We start from the raw sequence: 15394 nt of genomic DNA, 5'->3' as shown, positions 1-15394 counted from the left end.
ATGGTCATATACCAGCCAATACAGGGCTTTCGAGACTTATTGGCAAGTACTGCGCGCAGCTGAACAGTATGCCCTTGCTATTGGGATACGGTCCATGCGAGGCTTGAACCCAAGAACGTGCATATTGCTAAGTCTTGCGAGTACTACATGGGTATTAAAAATTCAATAAGTTGAATACGATACATCTCCAAATATCCATGAATCTCTCTAGATTGGATGAAAGTTTATGGATGAATTAATCCTTATAGATTCTTCTTTATAATTTTCCTTTTAATCGTCTATTATATCTTTAAAAATTTGTGAATTATTTTACATTATTTTACAACGAAAGATTCATGAAACCCAACACTAGTGTATATTGGGACGAGTTACTGTGGATTTGTGTTGGACTAGTTGTCCCGCACAGTTCGTTGATTGATGTTACGAAAGAGATTGACCTTAAGAACGACTAACCTAGGGCGCGCGTCCGAAACAAGTATTAACAAGCTGTTAGTAAACAAACATGCAGCGAGCACACGTTCAAGCAATCGTGAAAGAATCGAATTAAACACTGGAACGTTCAACGAAGTTTCTGTTACTTCTTTGCGGAACGGTTTTATCACAAACATTTAGATAGTCATCCCTTGTAAGAGTCGAAGAGAACTTAAAAGTTAAATATGTTTCCGAAGCGTAAACACGATTTGCGTACAAAAAAGATAAATGTATATTTTAACCCGTAACAAGATAAACATGTAAAAATAATACTACACACAAATGGCTAAGGTACAATTGAAATGTGTTGTGTAAGAGAGAAGAAATTTGATTGTACTTCGTAGGTAGATTCGCATTACAATGCGCACGCCCCTCTCTACTACTGCGCTAGATTATCGAAATTGTACTTGTTCTGTAGCTTGCGGCGCACCAGCAGTCCCTTGATAAGCCGCTTCCAGTTGCCGTACACACGCTTTTCCAGCTTTTCCTGCTCCCGCTGGTCTTCCTTCTCCATCTCCTTGTACCACTCCTCGACCGCCTGTTCCGCGAACTCCTTGCACACAACAAACCCATCGTAAACTGGCACCACGCGCATCTTCGCCATATCGAACCCGGTCAATGCCGGTGCACAGTCGATCTGGAGCCGCTTGCAAACCTTGTTCAACCCCGGCACTGCAGACGAAAGAGAGAAATTATTTTATAAAAAAAATTCATAAAAGCAAATAAGAATAATACACAAACACGTACGCTTCAGATGGACCGTCCCCTTCGGCAGCATCTTCTCGGTAAACAGCTCCACGTTGCCGTACTCGTTGCGCGGCACGACACCGTTCTCTGCCGTCGGTGGATCGAACTCGTCCGTCTGCCAGAGGCCAAAGATGTCGCACGGTTGATCCTTGAGCCAGTTGTTGTTCGGCCGGTCGTACTTCCAGCACTTGACCACTTTGTAGGCCGTTTCGAACGGGCGTACGACCCGGCCCTGCTTGTACCATTTTTCGCGCGTCTGCAGCGTGTAGACGCACTCCCGGGGATAGATTGCCTCGCCGCGGATAAACCCAAGCGTGGGCGGTTCCGCCGGATAGAGCGCTTCAAACTTGAGCAGATGCCGGCGCAACGCGTACAGCGGATGGTTCTTCAGCTCGCTGATCGTTTTCGGCAGCGGTTTGTCGGCGTCCAGCTTGTTCAGCTCCTTCTCCTCCAGCCGATCCATTTCGCTCTTCTCGCCGACGAACGGGCGCAGCACGTTCTCGAGCCAGGCCTGCTCCACGCGCAGCATTCGGCAGGCCGTGTTCCAGTTCTTCACGTAGCGGGCGGTTACATCTTTCAGATGGCCCTCGTTATCCCACCCGAACACGTACGCTATCGGATTGGAGGCATTGCGCTGGGGGGAGAAAATAAATGGGGAAAATCACTATACAATCGCGATAGGGTGGACAAAATTCCAACCTTACCATAATTAAATCCACACAATCAATCTGCTCGCTTGCAAGATCGAACGGAAGCCATCGTTTCGATTTTTCGTTGTAGAATTCTATCCACAGATCCGTTTTCTGCTTGCTGCCCTGTTCGCTTCCGGCCTGCTTTTGACGCGGCGATGGCCGTGCTGGCTTCTTCGCCTTCGTTGCTGAGCTGGTTCGCTTTTTGTTCCGCTCCTTTGCCGCACTATTCGGCATCTCAAAGTCACTGTCGTCTGCTGCGGAGTCGTCCGACACGTGGGCGCTTTTCTGCTTCCGGGTTACAGTGGCACGTTTTCGCGTGGCTTTCGCCTGTTTCAGCGGTGTCTTTTCTTCCTCGGATGTTGGGACAGAAGCTGCCTCGCCGTCGCCCAGAAGCTGCTTGTCGTCTTCGGTAGATTTGTTTGCAATGTCTTCCAATACAATTACTGGAACCTTCGGTTTTGGGTCTTTTTTTACGATCTTGCCAGAAGAAGCACTCTTCTTCTCGCTGGTTTTAGTCTTCACCTCGAAAGCATCATCATCCGATGGAGGATCTGGACGAACCGTCCTTCGCTTAACTTTCGGCTCCTTTGTTTCCGCTGCTTGCTTTGCCGCTTTTCTCGCTGAGGTACGTCTGGATGTTGTTGGTGGTGTTGGTGGTGGTGGAACAGCTTTAACTTCCGGCTGTGCAGCGGTGAAAAGCTTCCTCTTACGAGTGGCAATAGTTTGAGATTTGGATGCGTTAGTCGCAGTGGTCGGTGTGTTTGATTTTCGCTTTGCGAATGGGGAAGATCCGGGAGATTCTGCTTGTACGGCTGTAACGGATTTGGAGCGCAAGGAACGACGTGCCGCCGGAAGGCTTGCTTCAACCAACCGATCATCCCCTCCGTCCAGCTGAGGAATGTTCAGTGTCATTAGTGCTTTCCTGCGGGTCGTTGGTGGCCTTGGCTGGGCGATGTCCTTTTGTACGGTGCCGCCACTACCTCGGGGCGATCGTCTCGATGGGGCCGGCGGATTCTCTTTCGCTGGTGTTGGAAGTTTCTCCTTCCTCTCCACGGCGTCTACCGTACTGGGCGGAGCGGTTTTCGGTGGGTTCGCATCGTCCTCCTTCTTCAACTCAATGCTCTTCGGTTGTACTGCTTCTTCAGGTGCTTTTACAGCTCTCTCTTGTTTGGAGCCAACGGCCCCGCCACCATTCGATACACGTTTTTCAAACTTTTCCTTTATCTGACGCTCGGACATCGGGCACAAGTCGCTCAGCGGCGGCCGCTTGGGCGGTACATTGGCGGAAAGCACCAGCCGCGCCTGTGCCCCGGCCAATCGAAGGCAGGCCAAAAAGAGGAGAATGTAATCGTGCCGGCAGGCGACTTTACGCGTGTAAACTGCCAGCGAGAGGGCAAAGCTACAATGCGCTCCATTGCGCGGTACAAGAAACTCGTTCGACATGAGCGCAAACTCCTGCTTGTACCATTCTGCCAGGCTTTTCATCTTTTTCTCGTCCCATTTCACCTTCGCCTCGGCGCACCTCGTCTGCATGATCGACATCAACAGGCCCCGGATGGCGCCACCGTTGATGATTCCGTTCAAGCGCCGCCCGATGCAAATCGCCCCCAGCACGCTGCTCTTGTGGTAGTTGAGCTGATTTTTGCGCTTCACCCGGTTGATTTCCCGCTTGATGTACAATTCCATTTCCAGCTCTTCCCTGCGCTTACGCTTGCTCTGTGCCGTTTCCAGCTCTATCGTTACCTGCCAACCGGCGGCAGTTTCGGCGGAAGGTTTGGTAGCTTCCTCTTCCTTTCCCGCCGTGCCCTCGCCCGTCTGCACCTCTTCCCAGTCCGAGTCCGAACTGGCGTCCTCCTCGTGCTTCGTCCCCGTCCCCGGTTCCTTCTCACCCATGGCCAGCAAGCTGGACACATTCTCCCTCTGCTGCTCGCTCGTTTGTGATGCGTCAGCGTCGCGGCCGGCAGCGCTATCGGCGATCGTTTCCCGCTGCTGGTAGCTCATGAGAAACTTTTTCGCTTCCTCCACCTTGGCCGTGAACTGGTCGAGATTGGTAAAATTCATAAATTCACTCGATTGTTGATTGATATGGCTGATCAGTTTGTCAGCGGCCTGCTTCGGAATCGAGGCTGGCAGTAATGGTTCCTCACCGATATGTCGCTCCCCTCCTTCGCCGTCCGAGCTGTCCGACAGACGCATGCCGGCGTTCACATCAAACTGGGGAGGACCACCGTCCTCCACCTCCTCCCCCTGTTTGCTTGCCGATGGTCGTTCGTTGGGCGGAGCGCTCTTGTCGAAGAACTTCGCTCCCAGATCTAGCTTTTCCGGATCGACCAAATGATCATCCCCGCTGCTATCGGAGTCGTTCGCCACTGAGGATGATTTCGGTGCCTGCTCAGTGACTTTCGTTTTGCGCTGGTATTGGCATTTTTGCAAGATGTCTGTAACGCTGCTGTTTAGGGGAGCCTTCGATGGGGCAATTTCTTTGAGCAAATCTTTCTTGTACTGTTGATAGAGCCGATCCCGCAGGCCGGGTGACAGACGTTTTCTTTTGTTTCCACCCGGCTGTTTGCCGGAAGGCGACTTGCCGGCCGCTCTGCAAAGGAAAGGACGTGATTCAATAGATCAATTTAGCAGGCACATTAAACAATGCACACTAACCTTTTCCGCGATGTTGGCTGTTTCCCCTTCTTCTTGGCGGGACTGGTAGCAAAATCATCCAGGTCGCTTTCATCTGCCGAGCTGGAACCATCGTCCTCATCCTCGTCCTCCTCTTCGGCGGAACTGCTTTCGTCCTTGGATTTGCCTTTGCCGGCCTTTTTCTTGCTATCCTTCGTGGGCAGCCATTCGTCTTCGCTGGCAGAAAAATCGTCGCCTTCCTCACTGCCGGATAGAATATCTTCTTCATCACTCATGATTTCAGTGAAGGTTGAGTATTTGTTTGAACGTTTGCACAAAAACACGCCACAATAAAACAATGAAACACACACCGGACGACGAGCTAAGCAATTGCCACAGTTCGTGCAATTGGACCAAAAGCCCGCCAAAGTTTTGACAGAAAGCTACGGCAACCAGGAGCTTAGGCAGTGTTCTTGCAATTGCCGCACGGAGTAGCAATGTCAAGATAAATACAGGTGAGATGTGACGATTTGTTTCAATACAGTCTGTTCCTGAGATACGCGGTTTGTGCGTTCCCCAGGAATTCGCGTGACTCGAATATTCGCAAATGTCGAATTTCACGATCGGCTAAAATACATTAGATTACTCGGTGATTTTTTTTAAATTTAATTTAATATTGTTATTCCCTTTATTATTTATTTAACACGATTCGTGCAGAAAATTCTAATATGTCTGGCATTAAAGCATATATATATTTTTTTTAGTATTATTAAAAGTTTTGTGTTGTAACGAGGGTTTTGTGATATTTGGTATTGCTAGCTACATAAACTGCACACGTATTTAAAACTTAATCAAGTAATATAACTGTATTGCTAAAACCTGCGACTGCTTACACCGAGGACATTCTTGTAAGTCTGGATTACATCAAATGTGTTCGGAACATTGCTCCCATTCGTTGTCCTGGCGAGCCTGGGTCGATCATTGTCCTGTCCTGCCGAACCGCTCTCACTAACACATCGACACGCTGGCAGGACTGTCAGTGGTGAGTGACTGCAGTAACGGCGATCGCAAGTTCGGCAAGTCGGATCACAACAAAAACTTATACCGCATTCGACAATTCTTGAAACAAATTGTACTAATTTGACATTTAATGTATCAAAATTAGAGAACTGTGTACCTCCGAATCTGTGAAAGTCAAGAACCGCGTAACACGGGAAAGGGCTGTAATCACCTTTTTTTGGGCCCGTGCCATTACTTTTTCGCATGCGATTTTATCGGAAAGCATGTCAAAATTTTGAATGGAATTTGACAGATAACGTCGGACGACGAATTGCAACGATTATCCAGTGCAATTTAACGTCAGAACGGAAACGGAAAACGGTGAAGAATAAAGAATAAAATAATAAGAGAACAACAGGATAAGTAGAGCCAAAGAGAAAGTGTGAAAAAAATATTCAATGAAAATAGAGAGAAAAAGTAAGCTGATCAATGTAGCCTGGTTAGAGGACTTGCTCTTCTGTTTTATAGTATACACACGCGGCAACAGACGTTGTATTTGTATCTATAATTTGTATAGACAAGCTCAAACGTATGTTTTTTATTGTTATTGTTATGTTCAACTTAACAATTGATCAAAATAGTCGCATTATCAATCGAAATAGCTGCTAACAGCACATACGATATAATCGCATTCGACTTAGCACTGCCACTGCGACTAATCCTACGCGCCCGAGAAAAGGTAATCGCCTCTGCTCAAAAGGAAATGTGCATCTCAATCCTTCGTTGGCTTAGAATCCCTAGTACAATTTTCAGATCGACACTTCAGAAAGGCCTCATTCGTGTGACCGCTATGAACCAAATCTGATGCATCGCCTTTAAATATTTTGTCGTGCAAATTAGCAACCCCACCTCCCCCCCCCCCCCCCCCCCCCAACCCCTCCGATTAACACTTCAAAACATACCGAAAACTACCCATACAAATTGAACCTCCTACCGACTACCGCCAAGAAATCTGGCCACACTGATGAGCACGGACGACGGCTGACAGCGATTGGCCATCTGGCGCACCAGCACATCTAAACCTTGGTCAGCGCGCACAGGCGAGGGGTAGACAGCGGAGCCAGGGACGGGTAGCTCGACAAGCTGCTTGACAAAGCTGCTTGCCGTAGGAGGGAAAAAGAAGGCATGCGAAAATGCGCGAAAGGCAATGATTTCTTCCGTCGCTTTGCCCAGCGGGCAGCGGGACGGCTCGGCTAAATCGGGCGGGGACTGTGTGTGCTGTAAACGTTTCGGGACGTCGGACGCGCTTTTGTTGTGTGCCGCTGTTTGGGGGAGATATTTTCGTCGTTTTCCGCCCTAAGAAGAACAGGTTGCAGTCGCAAGCGGTGGGAGTGGATATCGTTAAATGTTAAAGTTCGGTACGCACGGGCTTTGAGCTTCCGTAGTGTTTGTGTAATTTGCAAAGGGAAACAAGAGTTTTAATGTGATGTAGTGATGTTGAATGGAATGTAGCGTCTCCGCTCGCTTGCAGAAAAGTAAAGCATTTCAAGCTCGCTATGTTTCTTGCGTATGGTGCTTTATCGCTGTGTCTATCATGATTCGCATCCTGCTAGAGGAGTGTTGTGTACGTGTTGCTGAAATTGTGTGCTTAATCGCTAATTCGACGACGAAAAACGCGTTGTGAAAGGAAAATCAATCCATCACCAAAGCCAGAGGCGCGGAACGCTGTCGAGAGACCTTTCCCCCTCCTTTTGTTGATGGAAGCTGTAGTGTGCCAAAGGGAAGTGTGTTTGGTGAGCAGTACGCTGGAAACTGTACCTAGAAAGAGCATTCGCAAAACCTTTCGCGGAAAAGCCTCGTTACGTTGCTATTAGCAACGCTTGCCACACATACTAAGCTAGTTGTGCCCTTTCAGAAAAGGTGTAGTGAAGAGGGCAGCGGGGTAGTGAGGTAGGAAGGGTTTGCTATGTACGGGATGTGATTAGTCGAATGCAGAAATGGCAGTCGCTGCTCTTAATCGTTTGTCCCAGTAGTGTGCGTTATCGAAGGCTCCCACACGCGCATTGCCATCTGTGGTTAACGCACTCCTCCAAACTCCACGAAAAACGGTCCCAGTGTTGTGTTACGGAATCAACACCCTGTTGGCGGCGGTGGCGACGACGGTCCCATAATACCCCGCGAGTGTGTGCATGTGGCCGACATCGGGCCTACACTTTGCATAACCGGAATTTCGATGTTGTAAGCAATAATTGTGATTGGGCGAGAGGACTGCGTCATCGTCGTCTCGGCAGTCCGCAACCAGCGGGCAGTGTTGGATATGGCGTAGAAACAATACTTTAACCTTCCGCCGCAACAGTGAGTGTGTGTGTGTGTGTATGCTGGTTCCGCATTCTTGCTGAGGTTCATTAGCTCGTGATATTTGACGCTAATGTACATACGGTGAAGCGATAGATAAGATAAACAGCAGCTGTTTAAAAAAGAAAACAAAAACGCAAAACCAAGACGCTCCCCGGTGGCAATGAAGAAAGCCATACAGTGTAAGCTAGCAAGCCATGGAGTCGCGTGAGCTTGTGTGTGTGTGTGTTTGTGTGTGACTGCTGTTTTTGTTTGCATTTCCCGGTGCAACACCGGTCGTCTCTCGTCGACGATAACAAAAAATCCTTCTCCTTGCGTTGCCATGATGCTTTGCCGTCACCTGCATATGGTGTGGTAGCAAGGTGCAAAAGCGTGTGCCCTGGCAGATGCGCAAAAAGGAAGAGAGAACACCCGTAATGATTCCAGCACAAATTTCCACTGCAACATCTGCCGCGTGTAAGCGAAACCCTGCAGTTTTCACCGAAGGGCCCCGCTATTCCTCATTTGGCAAAAACGCTGGAGATGCACACGCACAACGACACGGGAGAAGCATAGATATGGATGTCGAGAGGCAACGTCGTTGTTGCCCAGCGCCAAACAGCAATCAAGTATAACAAACATCACCAGCAGCAGCAGCTGGTAGCTCGAGCTCGGTGTTCGATGCTGACCGGCATTTATGACCAGGCCCAAGTAAACGATGCGTGCCGAACACCACCGTGGCCGAAAAGGTGGTGAAGAAACTTTCACGAGCCACCGCTTACTGCGTACTGCCTTGATGTCGTTGTTGGTTACCGTTTTGGTCCGACATTGCTACATATGCCCTCGAAGATCGAGAAGTGGATGATCCTTCAAAGAGATGATCGTCGGATGGGAGGAGTAGAGCGCGCGACCACGAACGAGTTTTTCATTTTGGCGAAAATAATGTTTGCCTTTTTTTATATTTATCATCAGTTTGTCATTTTTATGGGACATTGCCAAACATTCATGTTGGATGTATTTTAAAAACACTAAGCTCATGTTTAGGCGGTGTTTTAGGCTAACTATTCGTACCTATTCTCACGTGCATTCAATTACGCGATTTATAAGCCGTCACAAATAAAGCACAGCGTCGCCCCATTGCATAATGGAATGGCCGACCGACTCCAAAATGATGATGGTCGGGAAATTTATATTTTGCCGTGCCGCCCCGTCAAGGTTACTGCATGATAATGCTATTCAGCTCGGCTAGCTCGTCGCCCAATTGAGACCGCTCGGTTTGGCACACAGTCTCCCTTGTTTGCCAGCTTTTCGCCACCACAAACCCCAAGCAACGTCGAAGCCAGGCTGCGGCGGCACGTCGCGTACAAATGGCAAACTTTCTCACGGTTCGCCGGCTTTCTGAATGCACAAGACAAATGCAACACAAACTTAAATGGAATAAACGTGCGAATCGTGTGGACCCCCTCGCCGGGTGTAAGTAGGCTTTGAGGATTTGGGTCTCTTTGGGTACGACAACGTAACGCTTTTGAACGTGGACGATTTTCGACTTCAAAATGCGGAAGCGAAAGTGGTGGAGACAATGGCTGCATAAAAATAAAAGAAGAAGATGCAACATAAATGATGTTGGCACAGTGCCCACGACCCATGCTGGTCTGTACGAAGCTGGTACAGTACGAGCAGCAGACAAACAGCGACGATGCAACTGGTAAAATTGGATTGTGCATTGGTCGGCGGTTGCTGAACCCTAAATTAGAGCAGAATTAAAATTTTATTTATAATCGAACCCATTTTTCTGGCTCCACCACCATTGCCTTGTGCCAGTAAACGAGAAAAAACATATTCGGACACTTTTCGCGTTCATATATCGTTGCGGAAAGGGCCAGCGAAGGGGATAGGGTTTGGTTTAACCCAACTAGACGAACAGTACGATAAGCCTGGCGCACCACTAGCGCAAACTGCCCGATGGATTGTTTGCCACGGTGGGCAGCTCATTATTTACGCCCCTTTGCACGTGATAAGTGCAGTTTCAGCTTATGAATAATGAATTGTTGTTCGGTTCACGACTAGAAGAGGGCAATCTAGGCATTTTAAAAGCCAAAAGTACGATATAGTTACTTCATACGGACGTGCGATTTCACCTATCGGCGCCGCTCGTACAGTTCCATTCTGTCGGATGATTCATCAAAATTCTCCGTTTGATCGACCTTTCGCACGGGGAATGCTTACGGTGTTTTTTTTTTAAATATTCTTCTTCGTTGCATTTTAAATTAAGAAGTCGACCAAGTGGAAAGATCAAAGGCCCCACCAGGTCGGTAGTAGAATCCAGCCTACTAATTGTTTGCTCGTTTCATTCCAGCTCGTTGGTAGAAAAGAAAATCCTGCCCCAATCGGAAAGTGTGTGACCGCACCAGGACGGGTGTGTCCCACCCGGTGTCCAGCTGCTTCCAAATCGGCATCTGGGCGTGTGGATGGAAAAATGTGCCAGCGAGCAATGCTGATGTTGCCAGTAGTACGCATCGTGCCACAGTTCCTGCCAGCCGCCATAGCCGCAACCCAGCAGCAAGCCCAACCCGCCAGACTGGACTGTCGCCTGCGTCCATCCGTCCATGACCAGGTACGATCGGTACAGCTTGTCGACCGACCAGCAGCAACAGAAGCAGACGCTAAACCCACCATCAGCAGCAGCAGCAGCAGACCGGAGGCTCGACACGGTAGCGGTCGCTTCTCGCACAACGATGACTGACGAGGAGCTGCTGTTGCTCGAGCGGGCGAACGCCGAGCGGGATGAGATATTCCTGCGCTACGATCAGGGCCGCAAGTGCGACAGTATCGATGCGTGGGAAGATCCAATGTTCGAAGTGTACACGCAGGCGGACCGGTACGGCTTCCTGCATCCCGTGGCGCCGGCCCAGTCGAAGGAGGCGGAACTGCTGCAGCACCGGATCGAGATGGAGCGCGTGAAGAAATGGGTCAAGATGCACAAAAACTGGGACGCGGCGGCGACGAAGGAAAATCTGCGCCGGCGCGTAATGAAAGGCATCCCGGATCGGATGCGCTCGGCAATCTGGCGCAAGCTGCTCGACCTGGACCGGCAGATCCGGGAGAATGGGGGCATGTACGACCGGATGCTGGACTGTGCCCGGCGCCACAGTCCCGACATACGGCAGATCGATTTCGACGTGAACCGCCAGTTCCGCAATCACGTGTTCTACCGCGAGCGGTACAGCGTGAAGCAGCAGAGCCTGTTCCGCGTGCTGGCCGCGTACAGTATGTACAACACCGAGGTCGGCTACTGCCAGGGCATGTCGACGGTCGCCGCGGTGCTGCTGATGTACTTCGACGAGGAGGACACGTTCTGGGCGCTGGACGTACTGATGACGAATCAGCGCTACGCCATGCACGGGCTGTATATAGTGGGGTTTCCGAAGCTGATGCGGTTCCTGGCGCACCACGACCGCATCCTGACCAAGTGTTTGCCCAAGGTGAAGAAACATCTCGACAAGCACGAGGTACACTCGGTGCTGTACTCGTTGAAATGGTTTTTTGTTATCTTCATCGAGCGGGTAAGTTGTGTCGGATGGGGTCGGAATTTTCTGTTTCGTTGAATTTATTGGCAATGTTTGTTTAACCCATTGCCTTGCAGATACCCTTCAGTCTTTGTCTGCGGGTGTGGGACATCTACATGATGTACGGCGAACGCGTACTAACGGCGATGGCTTACACGATACTAAAGGTTCACAAAACGAAGCTTCTTCGGATGAAGGACATGGATCAGGTGACGGACTTCCTACAGGTGAGTTTTGATGCGGATGAGAAACTCGTTGTAATCTGTTCATTTATTTTCCTTTTTTCCTACCTCCCCTTTGTGGCAGACATCGCTGCACAAACAGTTCGGCTATGATGATGACTATGTGATAAAAGCGCTTCAGAGTTCGATGGACGAGCTGAAGAAGCTAAAACTTCTAAATCTGCCACCTCCATCCGCCAACGAGCTACCCACAATGCCACGAGGGCAAACGGTCGAACCTTCCACAAAGGCGAGAGTAAGTGAAAGTGCGTCATATTCGTTTTTTGGAAGAAAATGCTACGGATTTTTCTATTTTTCAAATACACAGATCGGCCATCGCAATGAACAGTTTTCGGAGCGAGAGATAGCACTCAAGGAGACGGTGCTGTATCGCAGCGAATCGAAGAACGAGGAGGAAGAAGAACAGTACAATAATGGCGTGCAGGGGGCCGGAGACCGTGCCGCTACGGCGGAAGATGAAGACGACGAGCGCACGGAGAAAGATTACGATGATATTACGGAAGATACCGTGAGCCAACTGCATACAGGTTAGTACGTTGTTACGTATTGTTCTTTTTATCGGTGGCATGTGCGATTTGCTTATTTGCTTCAGTTTTGTTTGTCCGTTGGTTTCATCAAAATAGGCTTAAAATCATTGATAACATGAGTTGGTATGTAGCTAGTTACAGCTTTCCAAGCGCTGTTAATTGTTGTTCATGCGTTTCGTTTGATAATTACGTTAAACTAAGTAGTATTTTCATTTATGCTAGTTCTTGTAGTGTCTTGTTTTTTTTAATGTGCTGCCAGCTTGTTAAGCATTTCTTGTTGTGTATTGTTGCCAAAATTAACCATAGGGTCGCGAGCAATCTCATATCACATTCTAAACACACACACAAAATGAAACCGTCCCATGCGTCGTGTCTGTGCGTTGTGCTCATCTGTGTTCCATCGGTACACTTCGTCCATTAATTGTCGGTCGGGGTTTAGCTCGTACATTTAAAAAATGCTAAAAAGCAACCGCCCAATGCCATCCACATTAGCAAAGCTTCTACTAATAATGACTCTGTTTTTCTCCTAACGTTACGATTGTTCTGCTCTCCTAACTAAACCTGCAGGCTTGCAAAGGCTGCCAAAAAATGCGCGTATAGTCAAAGGTAATGGTTTAATCACTCGCAGTTTCGCAGATTGATGCTCTAAAACCCCAAAATTCCAATCCTTCTTCAAACTGGGTACATTCATCTATACATATGTTTTTATTTTCATTTATTTTTATGTTGCAACCACCCCCCTTTCCAACCGCGGCTGTGCCGGCTCAACAACCATTCGTGTGTGCATTTGAACGAAAAAAAAACCTGTCCGTTTTGATAAACTCCTCTCCTGCCGTGCCCCAAAACGCAGGCGTTAGTACCAGCTCGTTGCGCACAATCCAGAGTTTCACTACGTTCGATACCGGTACCTCGTTGGCGACCAGCTTAAATTCCCTCGTCATCATCGATTCGATTGATGACTATTGTGATAACGATAGAATTATCGAAGAAAGTACTCGCTTGTAAAGAACGGTGTAGCATAATATGGCGCGGAACCATTCCGGTAGTCGTCCTTCCTCTGCGTAGTTCTCTCGGTTTGTGAGAATTACAACAACAACAAAATGGGTAAGCGTAAACTGTGCGTAAAGTAGGCAAATACCAATACTCAAAAATAAAAAAGAGCAACCCCGTTCGCAGTGCATACACTTGCACCATCATGAAATCGAAGATCAAAGGTGGTTTACGTGCTTTGTCTTTTTTTGCTATCTTAGTAACCATTGGTGCGTGAAGCTTCCACTGTAGCAAGAGCACTAGAGAACGTTCATTCGATTTCGGTCTGTCGTTAGTGGCGGAAGCAAAATTTTAAGTCTTTTAGCTAAATTCAAAGTGTAACCCCGGTGCCATAGCCAAGGAAGGAGAGAACTTCGGAACGTTCGTATCGAATCATCCATCATCTAATCAAACAGAGCAAAGAATGTATCGAATTGTTAAAGAAACTATCGGCCATCTAAGCATGGTCCCTAAGGTACGGCCAATGTCCTCGAAAGCCCCGAAGAACCGGTCGGGAACGGGGAGCGAGAAGTGCAAGCAGAAAGTGTGCGAAGACCGTGCCCGAGATTTGGGCGTGTTCGAGGGCACCGTGCCGGAGCGCTTGCAGGTGGCCAGCCCGCAGATGTGGCGACCCTGTCCGGATCCGCCGAAGCCGCGCGAGTTTAGCTGCGACGATGCCGGTCTGCTCAACATGACCCGTCGGAGACGCGAGCCGGTGCTTAAGAAGACCAGCTGCACCTCGCCCGCTCCCAGCGTTGAGGCGCCGGAATGCATCAAAATCAAGGAGGACTTATGCCTGCGCGTGCAGGTGCCCGGTTGCGGCAAGGTTAAGTTTCCACCGAAGTGTGACGCACCCTTGCCGGTGCGCGATTGCGTCAAGCAGAAGGCACCGGTTCCGGCGTTCTCCGAGGCGTACAAAAACCCCTTCCCACCGCTACCGATCTCGGAGTGCTTGTGCTACGATGCGACCAAAATGTGCTAAATTCTTTTTTTTTTGGCACGCGGCATGCAACACACAGTTGGCGAGAAACGGTTGATTCGGCGTATTGATTTTCCTATGCAATAATTATTATAATTTACGCATAAAGCTTGCTCTGTGCCGTTATCGGATCTACCATTGTTATAGTTGAGTTGTGTTTTAATTTCTATACAAATTCTATAGTTTTGTTGGCAATAGTTGGTGCATCCCTTAGCATGACATTATTCCGTAGACTCGAACATGGTTGCCAAGCATGGAAGTTTTCAATGAGTGCGCGATCTTTTTGGTTTAACCATTTCGCTCTGCCTGCGTTTAGGCAACTGCGTATCGCAGCACAAAGCGTCGCGAAGCAACTAAAACCTAACACCCCTTTCTTGTAGTTTCGGACATGGATGGTGGAAGCATAACGAAGCACTCGCTGACTGGAACATCTGTAACCTCAACGAACGACATCAGCCTGACGTCGTACGACCGTACCTGTGATATATTCCGGCTGCAAGCATCGGGCCAGCATCCAAGTAGCCGCGATCCTCCGCCCACTGGTACCACCTCGGCCGTCCTTTTGCTTGATCAGCTGGCCGCCCAGCTGTCGGACGAGGAGCTCTCCTCCTACGGGGCAGCCGTCGAGCTTATGCTGGATGATGAAGAAGACGATGGCGCAGCGGAGGCTGGAAATCCAGTGCAGATGACAAAAGAAAGAGACACCGGCGATGACGTATCACTTGTGCCGGAAGAGTCAGAGGAGAGAGAGTTGGATCCGATGGAGCAGTCAGCGACTGACCCATCCCCGAACGGTCAAACGAATCCAACGATAATGTTGCACTCGCCGGAACAGCAGCAGCCTGCCGTTGACGAGGAAGACGAAGATGAGCTGACGGAAAAGCAGCTATCGTTTTAGTTGCTGCGCGATGTGTGTTCGTTCACAGGTGGGGTCAAGCCGTTTCACAGGAAATCCTGCCCTTTTGAGTGTAGTTTAGGCTCACAACATTGCTCACTGCCCAAATAAGAGGACGAACCTGTGTACCCCTTTTCTTACCTTTATCCAGTTTTAAGAAGGAGAGGAGTGTGGTGTACGATAATTTTGCTCTTGGCTGCAAGGTTAGCGGTTTAGAGCGGTAAAATCGGAATATTTCCAACTTTACACAGTGTGAATAAAACATAACTTTGAGAATGAAAGTGTAACTAAGCTGAT

The 15394-nt window shown here is 48.9% G+C and overlaps 3 protein-coding genes across 12 annotated transcripts; 2 read left to right on the top strand and 1 right to left on the bottom strand.

Annotated features, from left to right (window-relative positions):
- Window positions 1–679: 679 nt before the first annotated feature.
- Window positions 680–4975, bottom strand: LOC1275019 (DNA repair protein complementing XP-C cells homolog). Its single transcript, XM_314239.6, has 4 exons — window positions 4569–4975; window positions 1923–4503; window positions 1219–1852; window positions 680–1143 (listed from the first exon to the last, which is right to left on the bottom strand). The coding sequence occupies exons 1-4, from the start codon at window positions 4820–4822 to the stop codon at window positions 851–853; spliced, it is 3762 nt and encodes a 1253-aa protein (XP_314239.6). The 5' UTR covers window positions 4823–4975; the 3' UTR covers window positions 680–850.
- Window positions 4976–6739: 1764 nt separating this feature from the next.
- Window positions 6740–15388, top strand: LOC1275017 (USP6 N-terminal-like protein). Of its 10 annotated transcripts, none has more exons than XR_009765582.1 (8): window positions 6771–6943; window positions 10216–11422; window positions 11503–11652; window positions 11732–11902; window positions 11975–12194; window positions 12762–12800; window positions 13045–13298; window positions 14583–14722. XR_009765582.1 is itself a non-coding variant. In XM_061652483.1 (7 exons), exons 2-7 carry the CDS (start codon window positions 10466–10468, stop codon window positions 13197–13199), a joined length of 1692 nt encoding a protein of 563 aa, XP_061508467.1. In that variant the 5' UTR covers window positions 6740–6943; window positions 10216–10465; the 3' UTR covers window positions 13200–14333. The 10 variants fall into 10 exon arrangements, 7 of the variants coding, with proteins under 7 accessions (XP_061508467.1, XP_314237.5, XP_003436446.2 ...); XR_009765583.1 differs by lacking the exon at window positions 14583–14722 and adding an exon at window positions 13445–14333; XM_061652483.1 differs by lacking the exon at window positions 14583–14722 and having other exon boundaries at window positions 6740–6943; window positions 13045–14333.
- LOC5667483 (uncharacterized) lies at window positions 13648–14333 on the top strand. The gene has a single exon (XM_001688496.3). It carries the CDS (start codon window positions 13648–13650, stop codon window positions 14203–14205), a length of 558 nt encoding a protein of 185 aa, XP_001688548.3. The 3' UTR covers window positions 14206–14333.
- Window positions 15389–15394: the final 6 nt, after the last annotated feature.

The sequence above is a fragment of the Anopheles gambiae genome, chromosome 2 (assembly GCF_943734735.2).
Source record: "Anopheles gambiae chromosome 2, idAnoGambNW_F1_1, whole genome shotgun sequence".
NCBI classification, from domain to species: Eukaryota; Metazoa; Arthropoda; class Insecta; order Diptera; family Culicidae; genus Anopheles; species Anopheles gambiae.
This window is presented reverse-complemented; position numbering and strand designations above follow the sequence as displayed.

What these genes read in the sequence shown, in the direction of transcription:
- LOC1275017 (XM_003436398.2), top strand. Translation starts at nt 10,466, where the DNA reads ATGACCAGGTACGATCGGTACAGCTTGTCGACCGACCAGCAGCAACAG. An exon ending in TTGTTATCTTCATCGAGCGG is followed by an intron (nt 11,423 to 11,502) that starts GTAAGTTGTGTC and finishes ATTGCCTTGCAG; the next exon opens with ATACCCTTCAGTCTTTGTCT. An exon ending in AACCTTCCACAAAGGCGAGA is followed by an intron (nt 11,903 to 11,974) that starts GTAAGTGAAAGT and finishes TCAAATACACAG; the next exon opens with ATCGGCCATCGCAATGAACA.
- LOC1275019 (XM_314239.6), bottom strand. Translation starts at nt 4,822, where the DNA reads ATGAGTGATGAAGAAGATATTCTATCCGGCAGTGAGGAAGGCGACGAT. An exon ending in CAGCCAACATCGCGGAAAAG is followed by an intron (nt 4,504 to 4,568) that starts GTTAGTGTGCAT and finishes TTTCCTTTGCAG; the next exon opens with AGCGGCCGGCAAGTCGCCTT. An exon ending in ATTGTGTGGATTTAATTATG is followed by an intron (nt 1,853 to 1,922) that starts GTAAGGTTGGAA and finishes TTCTCCCCCCAG; the next exon opens with CGCAATGCCTCCAATCCGAT.
- LOC5667483 (XM_001688496.3), top strand. Translation starts at nt 13,648, where the DNA reads ATGTATCGAATTGTTAAAGAAACTATCGGCCATCTAAGCATGGTCCCT.